This window comes from Primulina tabacum, chromosome 16 (genome assembly GCF_025594145.1).
Source record: "Primulina tabacum isolate GXHZ01 chromosome 16, ASM2559414v2, whole genome shotgun sequence".
Lineage (NCBI taxonomy): Eukaryota > Viridiplantae > Streptophyta > Magnoliopsida > Lamiales > Gesneriaceae > Primulina > Primulina tabacum.
Window position 1 is genome coordinate 35,472,520 of NC_134565.1, and position 20,669 is coordinate 35,493,188.

The 20,669-nt window shown below is 35.8% G+C and overlaps 3 protein-coding genes across 8 annotated transcripts; 2 read left to right on the forward strand and 1 right to left on the reverse strand.

Annotated features, from left to right (window-relative positions):
* Positions 1-1,898: 1,898 nt before the first annotated feature.
* On the forward strand, positions 1,899-5,082 carry LOC142528255 (UBP1-associated protein 2A-like). Of its 2 annotated transcripts, none has more exons than XM_075633295.1 (2): positions 1,899-3,591; positions 4,853-5,082. In XM_075633295.1, the coding sequence occupies exon 1, from the start codon at positions 1,960-1,962 to the stop codon at positions 3,589-3,591; it is 1,632 nt and encodes a 543-aa protein (XP_075489410.1). In that variant the 5' UTR covers positions 1,899-1,959; the 3' UTR covers positions 4,853-5,082. The 2 variants fall into 2 exon arrangements, with proteins under 2 accessions (XP_075489410.1, XP_075489411.1); XM_075633296.1 differs by lacking the exon at positions 4,853-5,082 and having other exon boundaries at positions 1,899-2,214; positions 2,269-3,842.
* A 217-nt stretch (positions 5,083-5,299) lies between these two features.
* LOC142528256 (peroxisomal adenine nucleotide carrier 1-like) lies at positions 5,300-11,852 on the forward strand. Of its 5 annotated transcripts, none has more exons than XM_075633301.1 (6): positions 5,300-6,161; positions 9,674-9,829; positions 10,181-10,412; positions 10,790-10,936; positions 11,046-11,206; positions 11,340-11,852. In XM_075633301.1, exons 2-6 carry the CDS (start codon positions 9,687-9,689, stop codon positions 11,614-11,616), a joined length of 960 nt encoding a protein of 319 aa, XP_075489416.1. In that variant the 5' UTR covers positions 5,300-6,161; positions 9,674-9,686; the 3' UTR covers positions 11,617-11,852. The 5 variants fall into 5 exon arrangements, with proteins under 5 accessions (XP_075489416.1, XP_075489413.1, XP_075489417.1 ...); XM_075633298.1 differs by lacking the exon at positions 5,300-6,161 and adding an exon at positions 9,349-9,573; XM_075633302.1 differs by lacking the exon at positions 5,300-6,161 and adding an exon at positions 9,350-9,589 and having other exon boundaries at positions 9,697-9,829.
* Positions 11,853-12,636: 784 nt separating this feature from the next.
* Positions 12,637-20,603, reverse strand: LOC142528804 (la-related protein 1A-like). The gene is given in 14 exon segments (XM_075633986.1): positions 12,637-13,105; positions 13,397-13,501; positions 13,660-13,805; positions 14,577-14,640; positions 14,794-14,937; positions 15,106-15,446; positions 15,536-15,631; positions 16,109-16,175; positions 16,593-17,125; positions 17,246-17,317; positions 17,583-17,673; positions 18,160-18,328; positions 18,508-19,045; positions 20,207-20,603. Coding segments are annotated over 14 exon segments (2,883 nt in total). The 5' UTR covers positions 20,570-20,603; the 3' UTR covers positions 12,637-12,951.
* Between the last annotated feature and the right edge of the window lie 66 nt (positions 20,604-20,669).

Genomic DNA, 20,669 nt, shown 5'->3' on the forward strand with positions numbered 1-20,669 from the left:
TGAATATAATATTAATCATGTTTAAATAATTATGTATATCATATCACATTATTATAATGAGGTGTCGTAAGTTATTTTGTTTAAAAACCTTATAGGCTTTTATACTTCTCGTATCCCTTACCGGGAGTGTGGGATGTCGTCTCAACATCCTCCCAGGATTTATAACAAGTTTTTGAAAAATTTATTTTTTTATTTCTAATAATAATATTATATTATATATTAAATATATACACAATAAATAAATAACAGTAAAATAAATATTATTACTTTTGTTACCTTTTTCTTCTGTTTGGAGCTTGGAAAAATATGAAGGACTTTTAGAGCTTCGTGCTGATAACGTGTTGTGAAAAAGTAAAAATTTATGGTAAAAAGTAAAAATCTCAAACTCTCCAAATTTACCAAACTACACACTTTATAATATTTTTCTCTCTACTCAATTGTGATTTTCTTCACAAATGAGAGATCTATTTATAGGAAATCATTACAAATAATCCAAAAATAAAATACATCATTACCTACATCATCAAACACTAATTTTCAATATTTACAACTCTTATTTTCAACATTCAAATATTCAACATTCAAATATTCAATACACACATTTTAAATATATTTTTCAACAAAAATATTTTTATATTATCAATTATTTTTTAAATGGAAAAAAGGATCTAAATGTTAAAAAGCGAATAAGAGGAGTCAAGCAGAAGTCCGCACGTTGAGAGGAAGCAGTGAAATGTTAAGTGATAAATATTTGATATTCAATAAATTTATGAATTGACCAAAACTTTGAGCGATAATTGTTGTGCTACTTCAATGATTACCCATCTTCCCTTATTCCAAATATTTAAGAAAGTTCGTTCATATTACTCTCTACAGCTGTTTTATTATAATTATAAAAATTCTTTATTTCAAAATACATATAAAACGATTTATTTTTTAAAATAATAATAAGTTCGGTATACATATATATAAAATACAGATAAAACGATTTATTTTTAAAATAATAATAAGTTTTCATATAGCGATATAGAATTTCTAATGTATATGAGGTATATTCAATTCAGAGTTTTGATGATTTTTAATGATTTTTTCAAATGATAGACTTTTATGGATTTGATAGATTTTTATTGACTTTTACATAATCTCACAAATTTATAAACAGATTTATGTGGATTTATGTAGACTTTTTACAAGATTTTTATAGACTTTTGTGGACTTTTTTTTATAAAATTTTATAAATTTTGTACTTAATTATAACATATTATTTTTTTATTAATTTCTTCGAAACAATAATTAATTGACATATATAACATATTCAGTTTGAAATTATTTTCAATATTTATATTAATAAATAAATTTACTAATTTAAAAGTTAAATCATTTAATCATTTAAAAGATGAAAATATATATACGGATATATTTCGAAAATTTAAGAGAGTGATAGAAATAGATGAGAGGATAGATGATAAGAAGAGAGGTGATGTGAAGCGACAAAGAGAAAAATAAATAGCTTGTGTATGAGTTAGAATTTTTAAAAATCCATACAAATCTTTGGGTTGAACCAAATACAATTTTTTACAATTTATAGTTGTACCTTAGGCTTTAATATTTGTATGTTAATGAATTTCATGAAGTTATTAAAAGTTTATGGAAAATTTGAATACCTATAGGCTTTTATAGAATTTTTAAAAGTCAATGTTGAATACTACTTGACTTTTTAAAACTCTATGAAAATATATTTTGAATACCACTTAGACTTCTAAACTATATAAAAAAAATTTTAATAACATATTTTTATAGAATATATAAAAATCTTAATTAAATGCATCTAAAATTTTAAAATCTATAAAAAATAATTAAAAATTAATAAATCTTCTATACAGGCTATCTGTATATCGCGTAGCTTGAACCTTCGAGCATTCAAAGAAAAGAAAACCTAGCTCTTCTTCTCACATCAATATGGCCAGGAAGCGAAAAGCCCGCGCCATCGAAGCTCCTCAAGAGCCGGAGCCCGTCCAGCTCGAAGAAGCAGAGCAGGAACAATTCGTTACGGAGGAGGCCCAACAAATCGTAGATGAAGATCCAGGTATCGAGGAAGGAGTCGATGTTGAAGCAGTAGAAGAGGATCAAGGGGGAGAAGGATTGGGCGAGGGAGAAGAGGGAGAAGCAGAAGGAGAAGGAGAAGGAGAAGGAGAAGGAGAAGGAGAAGGAGAGGTAGAGGGAGAGGAAGACGGAGACGGAGACGGAGACGGAGAAGGAGAAGGAGAGGAGGAGCAAGAAGATGACGCGGTGTTTGAGAATAACGAGCAAGGGAGTGAAACTACGGAAAAACCATCTGTGAATGATGCCTTGACGAAGGGCGGTGAAGCTGAAGAGCTGGAGGGGGAAGATGAAGGAGATTTGGATGGAGAGTCGTTGGAAAAGCTTCTCGACCCTTTTTCGAAGGACCAGCTGTCTCGTTTGATCAAGGATGCGGTGCACAAACACCCTGATATCATGGAGGATGTGAATAAATTGGCGAACGCAGACCCTTCACACCGCAAGATATTCGTGCACGGCCTTGGGTGGAATGCGAATACCGAGCTGATTACTTCTGTATTCGATAAGTTCGGAGAGATCGAGGATTGTAAGGTTGTCATGGACAAGAATTCCGGGAAAGCTAAGGGATACGCGTTCGTCCTCTATAAGAACCGTGATGGGGCCCGTCGTGCTCTGATGAAGCCACAGAAGATGATTGAGGGTCGAATAACTTCTTGCCAACTGGCCTCTGCAGGTCCAGTTCAGGCTCCTCCCCCGACAGTGGTGCCCACTGTGGCGGTACCACCTCCATCTGAGTACACTCAGCGGAAGATTTATGTGAGCAATGTATCAGCTGAGCTTGATATTCCGAAACTAGTCGAGTTCTTTTCCAAATTTGGGGAAATCGAAGAAGGGCCATTGGGGTTGGATAAAGAAACTGGAAAGCCAAGAGGGTTCTGTTTGTTTGTTTTCAAAACTATCGAGGGTGCCAAGAGGGCATTGGAAGAGCCACACAAGAAGTTTGAAGGTCAAATTCTGCATTGCCAGAAAGCCGTAGATGGGCCTAAACTTTCTAAGGGTTCTCTTAACTTGCAGCATAGTCAACCACTGCAGCAGCAGATACGGCCTCAGCATCACCATCACAATCGTCACCAGGGGCAGTTGGGGCATTACCATCATGCTGCGAAGAGGGGCAAGTTTGGAGGGGGCCGGGGAGGCATGAGGCACGCAGGTGGACATTTAATGGCACCGAGTGCAGGAACCACTTCGCCTGCAGTGGGGTTTGGCCATGCGGTTCCCCCCGTCGTTATTGGACAGGCTGTAGCAGCTTTGTTGGCAACTCAAGGGGCTAGCTTAGGGATTGGTAATTTTCTTGGAGGGATTGGAACAAGTGTGAATCAGCAGGGAGGTCCACCGATGATGAATAATGCAGCTTATGCAGGTCAGGCTGGTGCTAGTAGCTATGTAGGGCAGCCTGGGATGCAGGGAGGCTATACTGCTCAGCCGCAGATGGGTCAGGGTGGCGTTAGGCCACATCAGGGTGGTGCCCACTACATGGGTCATGGTCACTAAGTAAGTAAGTTCTGCCACTATCAAATTTTGCTACAAATACTCTTACATGAGATGCGTCAATTGTGTTAATTTGTATAAGATGATGTTTAGACTGGCTGTTACCTCGTGCTTGTTGCTGAAGGATTGTTCCTGGACGATAATAGGAAGATCTAGAGCAATATAGAATAGAATTTTCCTACTAATGAAGCAATGCTGGAATTTTTACTGCCTCAGTAATTGTTCCTGGGAACCAGTGAGGGAAAACTATTATCGAGATCAAGGATTCCATGACTACCTGGCAAGAGGGTGCATACCTAGATACAGCTATAATTGTTTATCGATTAGATTAGGGGCCTATTTGGCCTACTCTGATTAAACTTGATTATTATAAATAAATTCCATGTATCAAATGAAGGTTTCCATCGATTGGAGGGATTTTGACTTCTAAGATGGTAGAATGTATAGGGAAAAGAAGCAGGAACTTTGAAGTAATGGCATTAGTATTACAAAATCTACCAGTGATTTGTCCAGGTCATGCAGTTAAAAGGACTAGGAAAACTCTGAACTAATAAATATAGCTTGAAGTTTATTGTATTGTTGTTATTTAAATTAGAATTTATATGATACAATTAAATGGATGTCCAAAGGAATCGCGAGCATTTATATATAGTGCACTTGGTAGTGAAAATGTACATGTGATTGAGATTTCTTGTACTCTCGTTCCAACAATCTTGCATGAAGCAGAGTCACAGACATTAACTATCATGATAAGTTTGATAGAATAAATAGAATGCAGTTGATGGATTAACCTCCAACCTCGCCCTCAGATAACATTCTTGGTAAGAAGCTAGTCAAGCTACCAAGCATTGATGCAATTTGGAGAATTGATGCTGCCATGATATTTCTACTGCCCTTGTCGATTGCACACAGCTATGTCTTATTTTCTTTGATATCAAGTTACTGATGAGAGTTTTTTTTATCTTTTCCTGGTATTTTTAAAAAAATTCATTCTTTGCATGCTATGTGCTTGTAATTCTTATATCTTGGCGTTGATTTATCCTGTTTACTTAGTGATGAAGTTTTGGTTGTCATGGTCTTATATGTTTAATTTTTTCGCTAGCAAAAGCTTTGTACTTGTTTCAAAATTTCAGGTGCTTCTCAGTTTTTCTTGTTAAACATTTTAATGCATGGGTTGCTGCTTCAGATTAATCATTTCCTCTGAATGAATTTTAATTTTGTTTTTCAGAACAGTCTTTTTATGTTTAATATATTCATTCTGCAGATTCTTCAAAATTGCACCAAAGTTTTAGTTTTGGACTCTGGTGATTCTTCTGAAGTTCAGGCACTCATGCAAATGACGTCTTTCCTTATTGCAAAAAATTATCATTTGCCTGAAGACTAGAATCTAAAATATGTACTTTTTTTATTTGTTTACTTTTGTCCATCAAACATTTTCTAAAACAGTGACTCATCTTGCTTCTAATAACAACTTTTTAAAAGGATCGAAGTTCACCATTTTGATCTTGTGGTGTCTCTGTGATACTTTCATTTGTGTCGATTGGGTATCTTTATCTACTTCTGGCATTTGTATCCACTTGTTACTTCCGTCAATTTGCATTATGGAAAAAGATTGCAGCTTTCATTGGTGATGAAATGTAACCTGTTTTTGTGATCTATATCTGTGCCTTACTGTTTGATCTTGTATATGCTTGTTCAAGGTATTGAAACCATGCGTCGGTTTAGTTCTTTTTTTGGTAATGGCTCGTAAATGGATATCCCGAGTAGTTTTACTCTTAACTTACAAACTTGACATTTTGATCTTGTTACAGTGCAGTTGCAGGAAAGCTCATAATGTATCACTGCAGCTTGACTTCTTTGCGTTGTCTTTAATATTCATTACTCGATATATGTTAAAATTGGAATTTTTTTTAATGGCACCAATTTGACTTGAAAACAAGGGGATTGTGGAATTTTTATGTTTATACCAAAAATTGGTGTTCTTTTGAGTTGTTGAGTGTCACGTCAGTGCTTTTAATTGAAGGTACGTCCGAACAGAAACTACCAATTTGAAAATTACAATATCCTTTATGAACATCCTGAACAATAGGAACCGGGGACACATTGTTTTCATGTCAACAGCCATGTTGGTTAGTGATTTGTGAATTAGATTAAATTTAGTGGTTGTACTCATACCATTAACATGGACTGAAACATGCTTTTTAGCAGCAACGATTTTTGGCGCATAAAAGTGTTTTCAAATCACTTCAGATTGGAGAAACGCTTTTCCTAGGATCTGGCTTCTCCGCAAATTAATTTTTTTTATATGTAGTTAAAAGTCCTCCGTTCTTCTTTGTTCATGGGGTTCAGCCATTTTTGGGCGAAGGCAGTATCTTTTTTCATGAAAATTTTATCTCCATGGTCAACTCTCTCCTCTTGTTAATCCACTTTTCCTATTCCCTGTTGATTAAAGTCGAGCAAAAAACCATTGGTTTGTTTGTATTTGGGGATTTGTTTTCCCAGAGGCAGGGTACCTGATCCAGAAGTCGATGCCTCGAGGAAAGACGTTGCTGCATCCTTCTGCTCTTAAGCAGGTAATTAGCCATTTTTGCTTCATCCAAATCTTGTGTCCTAATTGTTGCTTTATCTTGTTTCATATATATGAATTGACAACACATTCTTAGAATAGACTTAAAATTGATTTTAAGTGACTCCATTAAAATTCTTACCTAAAACATGAAATGTAAGAGAATTGAATATGAGGTAGGGACAAAGTGATATTTTCTAGCATCGATACCACCCTTGGTAGGGACAAAGTGATATTTTCTAGCATCGATACCACCCTTGTGATCATCGTTTCGTCAGCAATGTCCCTCGAAGGATATAGTATTCTGCAAAGCTTTATGTTTCCTTTGTTTGGTTTTTATCTAAGCAAGAGCTCTTCGTCTTTTCATGCTTACTAGGATTGTGCTCATGTGCTTAACCACTTTGATTTTCTGTGTTTAGTCACATTAGTTTACCACCCCCTCCCCCGGGTTCATAATCTTCTCCAGAGAGAGATTCTTATACATACATAAAAATATGATGTCAACATCCATTCATGGACTAAAATTTTAGCTCTGCTATTTGTACAAATCCTGGGTTTCCGAACAAATGCTTCACTTGCGAAGTCCATTTGCATTTGTGTTGAACCACAGAAAGTCACCAATTTTTCAACGCGATCTAATGATATAAAAGGCGCACGTGTATGCAAATCTTTGATTCTAGAGTGTTTCAGTTTTAACGTTATGGAAACGTAGAAGAAAGAATATGTTTCAATGCTTCACGTTGGACATCACAGCAAGTCCAAACTAAATTCCAATATACAAGTGTTTGAAGAATATAGGGTGCATTATTTTTGGATTGGAGGATTTGGTGAATTTGAATTATAAGTTAGTCATCAAAGTGCGTACCAATGTGTGGATGATTTTTAATCCTACGAATTTGAGATTCCTCAGCTTTCATTTGAAATTGATTCCTTCAAATCATTTGATCAATTCAAATAATTCAATCCGAACACAAACCATTGGTTTATTAGGAAAATGTGAAGATATTGATAATGGCTCATGATTCTTTTTAATGCGATGCACCTTGTTTAAGCAATACTCGATCAAAATATTAGAATATCCCTAAGATTTCGAAGATGTGTATGGTTCATAGAAGTTTACCAAAATTTCCAAGATTTCAGGTAAGATGATATGAAATTGACGATAACTTGCGTTTTTCACTATGTTTTTTGTAATTACTTGTGCTATCTTCTCCTAGAAATTACAAGAGCAACCTCCCTTATTTTCATTTTTATATGATTTTTCTATCTAAAATCTCTTATCTAATAATTATTTTGAATTATAATTTATATTGCATCAATATTATAAATTTCTTGGTGTTGTTTTTCATCATTTAGAGTGAGCATGGTTTTGTTCAAAATAAGAGGACAACCCTATTCCTTAATAAATGGTAATACAATAAAGTTTTTATTAAAAATGTGAATAAAAAACACAGTATAAATAAATGCTAAAAGCACGAGTGTAGGTAGGAGTGTAATGGAAAAAAATAAACTTCGACATAAAAAATTTCTTCCATTCTGAAACCAATAAATCGTTAATAAATTTTTGGAGTGTTGATATAACAATTTCTTTTCTTATACTACATATAAAAGAGTTTGCAATAGCGTGGAGGGATATCGGTTGGTGTTGACATACAGAGGTGGCAAGGGATTTCACTGAGGAAGGATCCCATCATATGGGGGTGAGCAGAGCCGTGAGATGTCACTGGGGGAACAAATTCTCGTGCCTGAGTTTGAGGAACGTGGAAAAAAATTCAATCATTACAAAATTCGTGGCGAATTTGGTATTTATAAAGAGTTTGATATTGATAGAATATGTTGATTAATCATACAGTTTTAGAGAATATTTACGTGAACAAGTACTAAATTATGTGAAAATACTTTCAATGGAGTTTACTTAACCCAATTATATGTTGGAAAAGAAATGAGCGGAACATTAAACGTCGTTATTAATAACTAACTTCTTTCAAAGGTCGATAGGATTCGGGAAAATTAACTAAGAGAAGTAATTTAGTATACTGATAAAGTTAATTGCTTTAATATCAGTTTATGTTCCATTTGAGTGGTTTCAAATTTCAGCTATAAAGATTTTATGGAACTTTTTTTTTTTGTTTTTGAAAAACTCAGATTGTGCACGTGTTAACACGTGCAATGAAAAATTAATATATAATATAGTCGATCGAATTTCATGTAAAAAGTCTTTTTTTTCAGTGACATGAAAATTTGGACGTTTTATTTTGAATTATTGCTTTACCATTTGCCTGAAGATTTGACATGAATGTTACCATATCAATGATAATCATAAAAATGCTATTTGTGGTATGATGTCGATATGGAAGTTTCCTTTGCAAGTTCACCATCGACGTGGGTATATATTAAGTTTTGTCGATTTACATTAAATTTTAATATAAAATATCATTTTATACGTAATGTATTTTGTGTCGGTACCTTTTTCATTTATTCATATTTGTTGGCATAACTAAAATTCAGGAGGTAAATGAATCAATCTATTCGCGAGTTATTTGGAGTTCGGTTCAGTAAAAATTCGTTCGAGATCGTCCGTTAAGCTTATGGAGTCGAGCTCGAGCTTAAGTATATTTGACTCATTTATTTCAATTTCGAGCTCGACTCGTTTGTTGGGTCTTTAGTGTATAATAATAATTTGCATTGTCTCGCGTCGAAATTTGAATGTAAGAGAAGTGATTGAAATACTAGAAAATTATAAGTGCGTCTTTTTAAATTCTCATATCTTAGTTGACATCGACGAGCTCGAGAATGATCTTGTTTAACAGCTCGAAGATGAGCTCTCTTAACGAGTCTAGCTCGAGTCAGACTCGTTAAACATGATAAACGAGCTATGAACGAATCTAGCTCGAGTTACTCGCGAGCTAAATAATTTTAAAATGAGCCGAGCTCGAGCATCATGATAAAAGCTCAAATCGAACTCGAGCCACGCTGGAACTTATGTACTTTAAACGAATGGAGTTCAAATTTGATATCGTTCGGTTAGACTCGTTTGCACTCCAAGCTAAAATATGATCAGAGAGAAGATTTTACCAGGAATATGTAATTTAATATATTTCAAATTACGCCAATTGGCAATTGCCAACAGCCATTGGCCGGTGTCAAAATATTTTATAAAAATATAAAATAAATAAACTGAAAACACGTACTTATAATATAGTATCTAAAATCATTTTGTATTTTGCAACATAGTCAAATAAATTCCACGTATCGAAAGAAAAGAGAGACGGAATGCCCATATTTCACTTGCTTGCAAATCCCGATACGATTCATTTGACTACTCAACCGGCACGATCGCAGGCGCCCATCCCCACCGGTATCCTGTCTCCGTGAAAGCCAAATCTTATTTCCGTTGCAGATAACATTGCGACGATTTTGTAATTTGTTGTCGGTGTGAGTTTTCTTGTGATCGATCAATTATTTTACGGTACTATGTTAATTTTTGTTTTGTTTTGTTTCGTGATTTTGGGTGTGAAGGTTGGGATTTTATATGGTTCTAGATATGGAGTCTTTAGTGGAGGCGACGTCAGGTGCGGTGGGTGCGCTGGTCAGCACCACCATTTTGTACCCACTCGACACTTGCAAGTCCAAGTATCAAGCTGAAAATCGAGCATCACACTACCAAAAATACAGGTTTTTGTTGTTTTTTAGATTTCGTTTTTTTTAATGGTATTAGTCTGCTGGATTGATGTTCTTCTACTCAAATGAAAAGCTCTTGTTCCTCGTTTATTGAATAAACGAATTGGGAAAAGAAGCAAGATCCCTTTTGGGAAGGAGATAATGGGGGTACAGAGCAGGATCGGATCAATAATGTTTTTTTTAAAAAAAATGTAAAATCAAAGGCCATTTTCGACTTGGGAAAAACGTTAGTGGAACAGCGTTCCAGGCAAAGCAAGTATTTTTCCGAATTGGCGATTTAAATTTGAAAAGTTTTCAGCAGTTTCTGCTTAGGTGATCGGAACTGACTTCTCTTGTTTTGAACAGGCACATTTCAGATGTGCTCTGGGAGGCAATATCCAGCCATCAAGTACTTTCATTATATCAGGGCCTGGGGACGAAGAATTTGCAGTCTTTCATTTCACAGTTCGTATATTTCTATGGATATAGCTTCTTCAAGAGACTCTACTTAAGAGATAGCGGATCTAAATCTATTGGAACTGCAGCTAATCTGGTCATTGCTGCTGCTGCAGGTGCTTGCACGGCCATTGTTACGCAGGCAAGTAATATTTTCATAAATTCTGGTTTTAACTCTTGTTGCTTGTCGGTTTCTGGCGGCATGATGATTATTTGCTCCATGTTAAGTACCCAGGTATAGTGAGTACTAAAAACTGTTGGTTGGAGCCTGGAGGCAGTTTACATTCTTATGTTTGATGCATGCACTGTTACGACTTTTAAGACTGATACATTACAAGTTAAAATATTGAAATTATACCAAGTTCAAGTCATTTGTATGGTATAGAATATTGATCAAAGTGGCTTTGATATTTTTATTACTTGGTCCTTGTGTGATTCTGGTAGCTTAATATTGGTTCTGGTGGATTTTAAGCATCATGTACTCAATTATTCGGCCTGATTTTGGATTATTTTATTCAGCCTCTTGATACAGTATCATCAAGAATGCAAACAAGTGATTTTGGCAAGTCCAAAGGGCTGTGGAAATCACTCACAGAGGACACTTGGTCCCGCGCATTTGATGGCCTAGGCATTTCTCTTCTTCTAACAACAAACCCTTCCATACAGGTTGATGGTTGTGTTTTCTTTACATTCAATTTCTTTCTATATGATGGAAACAAAGATCCTCTTATCATGAAAATCTATATTTTAATCGAGGAATTCTGATGCTATGCAGTACACTGTGTTTGATCAACTAAAGCTGAGATTAATAAAGAACAAAACAAGCAAAGCAAGAGATGACATACCATCTCCAGAAGCTCTTTCTGCCTTTTCTGCCTTTGTTTTGGGTGCTGTTTCAAAATGCATCTCAACCTGTTTAACATACCCAGCAATAAGGTATAAGAAAGGCCCATCTTCCCATTTTCTTTTATCTACCAACTCATAGTAGCCTCGACATTTCAATATTTTGAGTCACCCAGATTCTTTTCTTATGCATCATCATGAAGCTAAGTTCTTTGAAAATGGACAGGTGTAAGGTGATGATTCAATCAGCCAAAGATGAAAACGAGGAAGATGGCTTGAAACCAAAGCCACATAAAACAGTGTCTGGAATTTTTTGTGCCATTTGGGAAAAAGAAGGGTTGCTTGGCTTTTTCAAAGGGTTACAAGCGCAGATGCTGAAGACCGTCTTAAGTTCAGCCCTAGTTCTGATGATAAAGGAGAAAGTCACAAAGACCACATGGATACTAATGCTTGGCTTGAGAAGGTTCATTCTCGTAACCAGAACTAGGTTAAAGAGCTCTTGATAAAACCTTGAACTAAAGGGATCGTTAAGGACCCGATTCATGACGTAGCAAAGCTTCTTGGTTGACACAACTAAATGTGAAAACTTTCCATGCATGAGCTACTGCTAGAGTTTTACCCGTTTCCCCAACTGAAACTTCCAAAACCAAATACAAACTAGCCCTGTGACCTTTTCCCCCAAAACACAATATTCTGTAATTTTTATATTTTCCAATATAATCCGTGCATTTCACTAAAATTTTGATTAAGTTTAAAAAAATATCCCATTTTTATATTACGTTTAGACCCAAAATCTATTTTCTTAAAATTTAAAATTAGTTTTATCCAGTAATTACACACGAAATTTTTTTTAAAAAAAAAAAAGGTTTTCGTGTATACACAATATTCACTAATGGACAGAGCAATCTAATTAACAGGACCTGGAGAGCAAGAAAACAGTTTAGGGGTTAAATAAATAAACTGTTTGGAAACTTAAAAAACTCCCACCATTAAACCAACATCTGGGTAAATTAAAAATGATATACTAATGGGCAATGGCACCGCTCCCTAATATGATATAATAGTGGTTAGATCTCTTGTTGATCGGACCAATTTATATTTTTTAAATAAACACTTGTTTATTTTCCCTATGTGCATTGTCACCAATAAACACACATTTATCAACTTTAACGTGTAATTATGCAAAATGTTATTTAGATTTTGTAAAACAAATTATCAAATATTTAAATTTCCAAAACATTGAGGTAAAAATATAAAAAAATTTAAAAAGATTTTTTTTTTACTCGAGCCCATATAAAAGATACTCAGATGTCAGCAAAATTTGCAATAGGGATGAGCTTTCCATACTATGGTTAGTGGTTACTAGACTCGGAGATGTTTATTCACATAAGCTTCAGTAGAAGCTCTTTGCTAGCGACTTCGGTTGGTCCAGCCGCTCAAATGGAGCTCAAATGTACGACTAACCTGCTGATTACAAAGTTTCCACGTTGGAACTAAAAGCACTCAACAAACAAGAGCATAAGTTTCAAAGCTAATTTATTTATCACCTTTATTGTCTATCTATTTCAAAACCTCCATTCTATCCCCTACGTACAAGTTACAGACTCGGTCAGCAAAAGAAAATATCTCATCAAGCCGTTACACGACTTCAAAACGAAACACATAGACGCCTTACCAAACATATTAGCATCATCCAGCAACTTGTACAATGTAACGTACTATGTACAGAAAACATCTTTTGTTCCATGTTTTGAATTCGCTTTCCCTTTATAAGCTGTTAGAATTATCTTCCCAAAATTTTTGGCTTTGTCACTTGATTGTACTAGTCCAGTATATACTCACTGGTTGACCTCTTTTACGGAACCACTTTGACCTTTGGCACGGTTGAAGTTATCCAAAGTACCGTATTCCTCTCTGAGCAGTCTGTCCAATTCTGGATGTTTCTTTAGCGATTCCATTTGGCCACTGGCCTCTCGATAATGGTGAAATGCCCTGCAAACCCAAGTAAAAGGATTATGATAAGAGCAGAAAGGTGAGGGACTAGAATCAGAGACAGAAAATAATATCGAGAATAGTTTTGCTTTACTTATTCTAGTGACACAAGCTTTAAAAACCTCTCCGGTCCCATGCCATTGAGGCAGATTGATATTCTAATGACACTTATTTACCACAATTTCTGTGGTTGGTCATTTGTAACACGGTTTCTGGAGTCTCCAGTATTGCAATTTTACCATTATTAAGGGAAGGTAGAAAAAGAAACATTTAAAGGTCTTTTTTGGTTACCAATATTTTTCCAGGCCATAAAGGTTCCCTTTTGTATAGAAGTCAAGAGCCAGCTGTTCGAAGTTGTCGTAGAGGTCCTCTCTGAATTCCTTCTCCAGACCATAACTGGAAAAAAGGTTAAAACTTTATAGAATTGGAGAACAACCACGTAACACATTGATACCTGGATGGAATCTAGCCACTGTAATCAAGGGGAACACAGTGAACTTAAATAATCAGCCAAGTAATTTTGAAAAGTGAACTAAGCAATGCAGGAAACCTACCTATAAAATCTGAAAAGGCACTCTATTCCATAATTATAACCAGCAGCAGCATCCTCTAAAGCCACGTTTCGGAACTCATTATACATAGAAGGGTTAAACATGTCCCTTAAGAAATAAGACCAAAACCTGTACAATGTATTCATCTCCTGCAATCACAGGGAGGCATATTTTATATCTATATCACACACGCCTATGTCCACAGCAGAATAGCATGTTTCGTGGACAGAATAGCATGTTTTCTCTATTGCGATTATATACCAAATATAGGACAGATGAAACCCAGCTAAGCTAGATAAACAAACAAGGTTTAACTAAATTTAGAAAGGAAGATCTAAAAAATGCTTGGTTTGTTTTTGGTGTTCTTAGAAAATGTATAAGAGAATTTCATGTGTTTGGTTTACATTTCTTTACTCAAGATGTCAAGTAAGAACGTGTCGAGTCATTAATGTCACCTGTATATATGATTTTTAAAATATAAGACATTTAAAAATATAGTATGTTTTTTATTAAAATATAATAATATAATAGATTGAAAGTTACCAGTAAATATTATTTAGGTGAAAAAAAAATGAGGGAAATTTGGTTTTGGGTGAAGAATGTGAAAACTAGAGTAAAGTTTGGTAAAATATTAGAAATGGAGAAGGGTAATTTGAAGAAGAAGCAAACATACCCATCTCTTGAAGAAGTTCGCATTTAGAATCTGCTAATAAAGTATCAATCGACCGCAACTTATAAACCAACTAAACAATGGTAAAGTGGATGAATGTGAATGTATACATATTAGACATGAAGAAAGCATGCAATATTTTCTACAATGATACACCATGCTAGTCTAAATAGATCATTTCACAAAAACCTTGAAATAATTGTCTTCAAAAAATCATTGGGACGAGCTTTTCCTGAAATAATTAAATTACCTCACTACAACCAATGCCCATTTTCTTCCGATCATTAAGGCAGCGTTGGTGATATTTCTTGTAGCTGAGAAAATAAATGACCCAGTCAAGAAATCAAACTCTTAGCAGAAAAAAGCTAAAAAAATTGCACATGAATGTGTTCACTAGTTAACATTTCCTATACTTGTTAAGCTCAGAATTTAGCATCCTAAAAAGCCTCTAAAATAGATCTACTTACAGCTGCTGTTTGAATCCATTTTCCTCCAGGAGTTTATGACTTGGATGTTGAAATGATGGAAAAGACTTTGGCACAGAACCAACTGGTGGGCTACTGCCTGAGAGATTTGTGCGAGGTGAAGCACTCAATTTTGAAAGCCTTAGCCTGCAAAATTAAATTTGGGTTTTAACTTTCATCGGAAGATAGTAAAATTCAGCAAAAACCTTTATAAAAATCGTCCCACTTTTTAAGTTAAATTCAATATTTTATCGATCATTAAACAGAAAAAAAAATCATATTGCCAATGAAGCACGAGACAATATTGATGCTCACCCATGACCATCAGGAGGTGTAGAACCAAAGAAAAAACCAACAGAATCACTAGGTGGACTTTCAGATATCTTGTCAAGGCTGTTTCGGCCACTTCCACGAGCTTTAAAGTTGCCAGGGAAAAGTCGCTGCTTATAAATGGCATGCTGCTTGGAGCTGTCTTTGCCTTTCTTCCTTCGAAAGTTAGAATTATGAGGGCTTTCACAGCTACTTCCCCCAGTAGAATGATCGGGAACCCTCAAATGCAATTCAGAAGCACCTTTGGGAGAATGTCTGAAGTTCTCATCCCTTCTTTCATTGCCAGGCTTATCAAGCCTAAGAGGAGATCGTCTCGAGTTTAACTCCTGAAAATTGTAATATATAAATATAGAACCAACTCTTTATCTTTTGACACAAAATGTAACAAAAAATTCCCATAAATATTTCCATCAACCTGCTCATAAAAATAAAGGCCATCATTTATGGCAGAAGCAAGCTCACTGGACATGGATTTTGATTCTTTGCCAGCCACTTGGGTGATCCGAATATTCTGTATCACACAACCTAGTTAGCCAGCATATCTTAATCATATATCTTCTGTTCAACGACACAGAAAGCACTCTTGTAGAAAATGATAGCTAACAGTGTCAGTATAAAACTCTGCCCACCCCCCAAATATGGAGGAACACAAGCAGTCAAGAACACTCTTTCAAGTTGAATTTCCATACTAAAAGTACAGAAAATTAGGTGAAAAATGGATGCCATCAAACGTAAAAGCAAAATTTCTAATTAGATTTGACGTTTTACATCTGACAATATACTTCTGGGCCAGGATTATGATTGAACCATTTTTTTATCTTTTTATAGGGCTTAAAGCTGAAGTACTTGTTTATAGATCATACAAATGCCTTTTCATATAAACCCTGAGAACAGAACAATAATTAACATCACAGAAACATTCTGAGAACCCACACATATATACTCGCAGGAAGTTGAAAACAAGCAAGCAAATAACTTAGGGTTTCACCTGAGTGACAATTACAAGCCTTTCGACAGCATGATCATTGACAACTTCATCGTCCTCATCATCATCCCTGCACAAAATTTGGTCAGAATGAGAGTGGTAAAAATCATGCCAAATTCCATGTTAAATTCAAAGGGAATGGACATGTAAAAAGGGTCGTACTAGATATTATTTGGAACAAAGTTCCAAAATATAAAACCTGATTGGACTTCATGAATATGAAACCCAATGAATTTAAAGCAACTCAATCGCATAAAAGTTTTTTCCTCGCACCAGAACATAGAGGCGTGAGAATTAACACATAACAAGCAACCGAACCATGAGGCCGTACTCTAATTTTCAAGTGCCACATGCACAAGAGTTCAAACTTATTTTTGGGATCTTATTCCTTTTCAAGAACTTAACAAGCTCAAGTCCATGGCTAAACAAAAAATTAGAACAAACTCGAAGTTGACAATTAAAGATAAAGGTGATGGAGCATGAATACCTTCTGACGGTAGAATGATTACAAGCCCTTGCCATTTTCTGCTCCACTTCCAGTTCTTCATCGAGCATAAATGTGCTACAAAAATCATTAGAAGAACCATCCAGATTATGCACATCCAGATTTGGAAGAACCGGCATCTTTCTTTTTACACAATTTTCAAGGATAATTGATTTTGCAGAATTAGCATCTTGTGACATAGGTGGGAACTTTGAGTCGTTACTGAGTTCCACATCAAAAATCCCACTGCTATTTCCTGAAGTAAAATTTTGTACATCTTCAATGAAAGGGAAATTAACTCTGTTTGTCTCTGTATGGTCAATAACACATTCTTTATTAGAAAGTGTAATCAGTGGTGCATGATCCGTGGAGTTTCCAATTGGCGAAGGAAGTTTATTCATTCCTTCTGAGCTCTCCTTTTTATTTTCATCGAGATCGTTGTTCTTCAAAGCATCTGAAACAAAAGATGGAGATTTACTGGTAACAGAAACTGGAATCCACTTTGACCAGCCGTCCCGTCTCCTTATCTTTTCTCCCTGTAAGATTGAATATCAAAGAGTATCAAGGGAAAAGTTATTTGGGTAACAAATGAAAAGGCATAAAAGAAAACTCTCCATGTCATGATCAAGGATAAATGAAAGAGCAAATTATCCAACCTGCACTTAAATGGTTTCTGAAGCCTGTAATGCATTCAAGATAAATGGTATCTCTACATTCATTCTTTTAACCTGAAACACAATTAGTGATGAAATTTAGTTGGCATAATTTCCATTAAAAAAGAACGCACAGGAGACAAAGGCACAGCAAAATCCTAACACCACCAACATCCACCCTCCACACACCAAAGAGCAAATAGTTTTGGGATCGTCTAGTAAGACTGTATCTATTGCAAACATTCATCCCCAGGAAGAAAAGACATAAAAAAGAGCAAAAAACCACATGAACTGTTCAAGTTCACCACTTAGATGACACAATAAATCTGTAAAGGATTACCCTCGGAAAGTCAGCAATAGCAGATATCTGAACCCAACCTTGGCTGTCCATCAAGGAAATCAAATAATTATCCATCCGAAGATTCTGGTCACTGAGAAAGTGAAAGAGTTAAATTATTTAGCTTACACAGTAGAAGTTTCACAGAAACTTAAAATGTCCACACTTTCATTATTTACTACAAATGCAGTGGTTTAAGTAATTGTTATACTTATCACAATACCAAAGAAACAGCATGTTTCAACAAAACAGGTATCACCCATCACCGTAGATAATCATTCAGTGTAGTTATTATTTTGCAAAAAATAACGTAATTAGACAAGACTCCATGTGCAGAAGCCAAAATTTTCCTGTTCATTAGACAGGGATAAACATCACAGCTATAAGACACGAAATTATAGTATTGTAGTTGACACAAAAACTACAAGAAAGAATTTTAAATTGCATTTCCTCATCATAAAATACAAGGAGACAAGACCAGGATTTATTTTCCTTGAGGGGGAGGGGAAATGCATTTTCAACCGCCATTCAAACAAAATAATTTATATAATGCCAGGTAGATCTTTGTTAGACACTTCACCTGAAATAATATTCAATTTGCCTCACAATATTAGCTTTCAAGGCTATTGTTGGCGAGGGAGGCATGGGAACACCAAAGCTTGGAGGATATGGAACTAAAAATGGTGGATAAGGTACTCTAACAAAGCTTGGAGGAGCCGCAGGAAAATAACAGATAACTCCAGGTGGACCTATATTATCAATGGCCTTTTCAGGAATGTACAAAGCAAATACTTGAAAAATAAAAATAAGGAAAAGGAAAAGCAGCAAAAGCAAAAAGAAAAGAAATCAACAATAACTAGAGGAATCTCCATATGAAGAACAATTATTTTCATTTCTCAAACAGCACCATAAACAATAATTCAATTACCTGGGAAATTAGGTCCATCTACAAAGCCAGAGGGACCAGAAAACGGAGGCCTAAAAAAAGGTTTTGGTCCCATATTTTGTTGCAAATGAAAGTTACTGTTAGAAGCAGCTGGCCTCTGATTATTCCAGGAAGGATTCACTTGGCGACCGCGGTCTTTTGCCCTAGGACTACTTTCAACAGAATTGGAATCATGGGCGCCTGAATCTGCATGTGGGAAAGGCCGAAATGCCCCATCCTTCAGAGGAACAAAATCTTGTGCTGTAGTATCACTGCCAGACTTTCCAGACTGCGTATCAGGCCTAGGAAAAGATCCAGGGGGTAATGGATAAGTATATCCAGTAGGTGGAATTGGTGCCATGGGTACCATTGCCTGATAAACTGGTGTCACCGGTGCTGCATAATATTGCAAAGGTACAGCAAATTGAGGTACACCATTTGGGGCCTGCTTGGGTCCTGTTTTGTTTTGATGCATAGCACTGGGCCTACGAGGATTTTTAAAACTAGTCCGCCCATTCATCTTCTGCTGCTCCACCTTTGACTGGAAAAAGTATATTAAACTGCCAAGTAAGCTACAGATAAATCATGCGTATGGAACCGGCTATGGTGTATTTGTGTGGATGGATACAAACATAAAAATAGCACCCAACAGCCATCGACCATGCAAGTGCTCGTCTACCTTTTCTACATTGGACGAGATATTTTTTCAGCCAATAGAGAAATTATAAATAAAGGAAAAATAACAAATGAGGAAACAGAAAAATGAGCCACGTTTTATGAGACACGGCAAGCTCATAATTGTAGGTCTACATGGCACATCTACTCAATTAATAGATACAATACCATTGACGCACATGGAACTGAGCAGTGAATTTTCTAAACCGGTATAATACGACAATAAATCTGACATAATGAGCTTCTTAAACCTTACGCAACATGTAATTATTCAACCGATTTGCCACATCACTTTGCAGGTTATATTTTCGGCTGCGATCCATTACATTTTCATGTGGTTATCACTCAAAGGATTAAGGCTCAAAAGGAATAATTTATTTTTTTCCTTTTCTGACACCAGGCCTAGGACAAAAATCTCTTTGTCCTGTTTAAATTATGGATAAAACAGACTACATTGAATACACATACATGTATTTCCATAGAGATAACAATAATAACCGAAATGGAGCGGAACACACCTTCAAATCGGGGTAATACCTAAACTTTCCGATTATAAGAATATTCGGCCACATGCATTGATATTCAAAAATTCCTTTTTCAGACACAACATGTTTTTCAAGTTCTCTTAATTATAAAGATGCACCTCAGAAGACCTCTCCCCCTCTTGACTCATCTAGACTACACACATAATGACATAATACTATAACTGCAGAAAATATTAAACAAATTTTGTAAAACCTAAAAAAAAAGATACATTTTTTTTCAAAACAAAAGCCTCTTTCAGTTTTCCCAACAAAACATAAGCATGATTCAATCTATACTCTTTTCTCAATTTAAAAAAGCTTAGTTTGCCATCGTCCATCGGCATCAAGTTACTTATTTTTAATATGTATCTACCTCAAATCCTCAGGCAAAAACCCAAACACAAATACCAACTGCTCTCACAAATAAAACACACACAACCCAAAACATGTGATTAAAAAAAACCCAAAACATATGAAGAATCAACAAATAAAATTTCACCAACCGGCGCAGGAACCGCCGGAGGAGCAGCACAGTCATCAGCCTCGGTTTTTTGTGGCGGAGGTGATTTGCTGGAGCCGGAAACCACAATGTCGTTACTCTTATGCCGTTGCGTAGCGTCAGAAAGAGCTGGCCACGTGTCTGAATCAGCGCCCAGCGCCGGAGAGGAGGCGGCGGATGTCTTCCATGGCGACTTTGGCGGCGGCACATCAACGACGTCATCTTTTTGACAATCAAGCTGATCACCACCACCCCCGTTGTCCCCCGTACCCATTCTGGTTGATAGAATAGAGGTAGAGAATTGCGCCAGAAAAGAGCGGCAATGGGGTCTGTGTGTTTTGTGGGAGGAAGAGAGTGACGCACTCATAGGGTTATACAAAAGGTATCAGACAGCGCGTGGAGAGTTTTGACTGTTGGTGGAAATTTATACTATGGCCATTTATTTATTTATTTATTTTGATTGGACT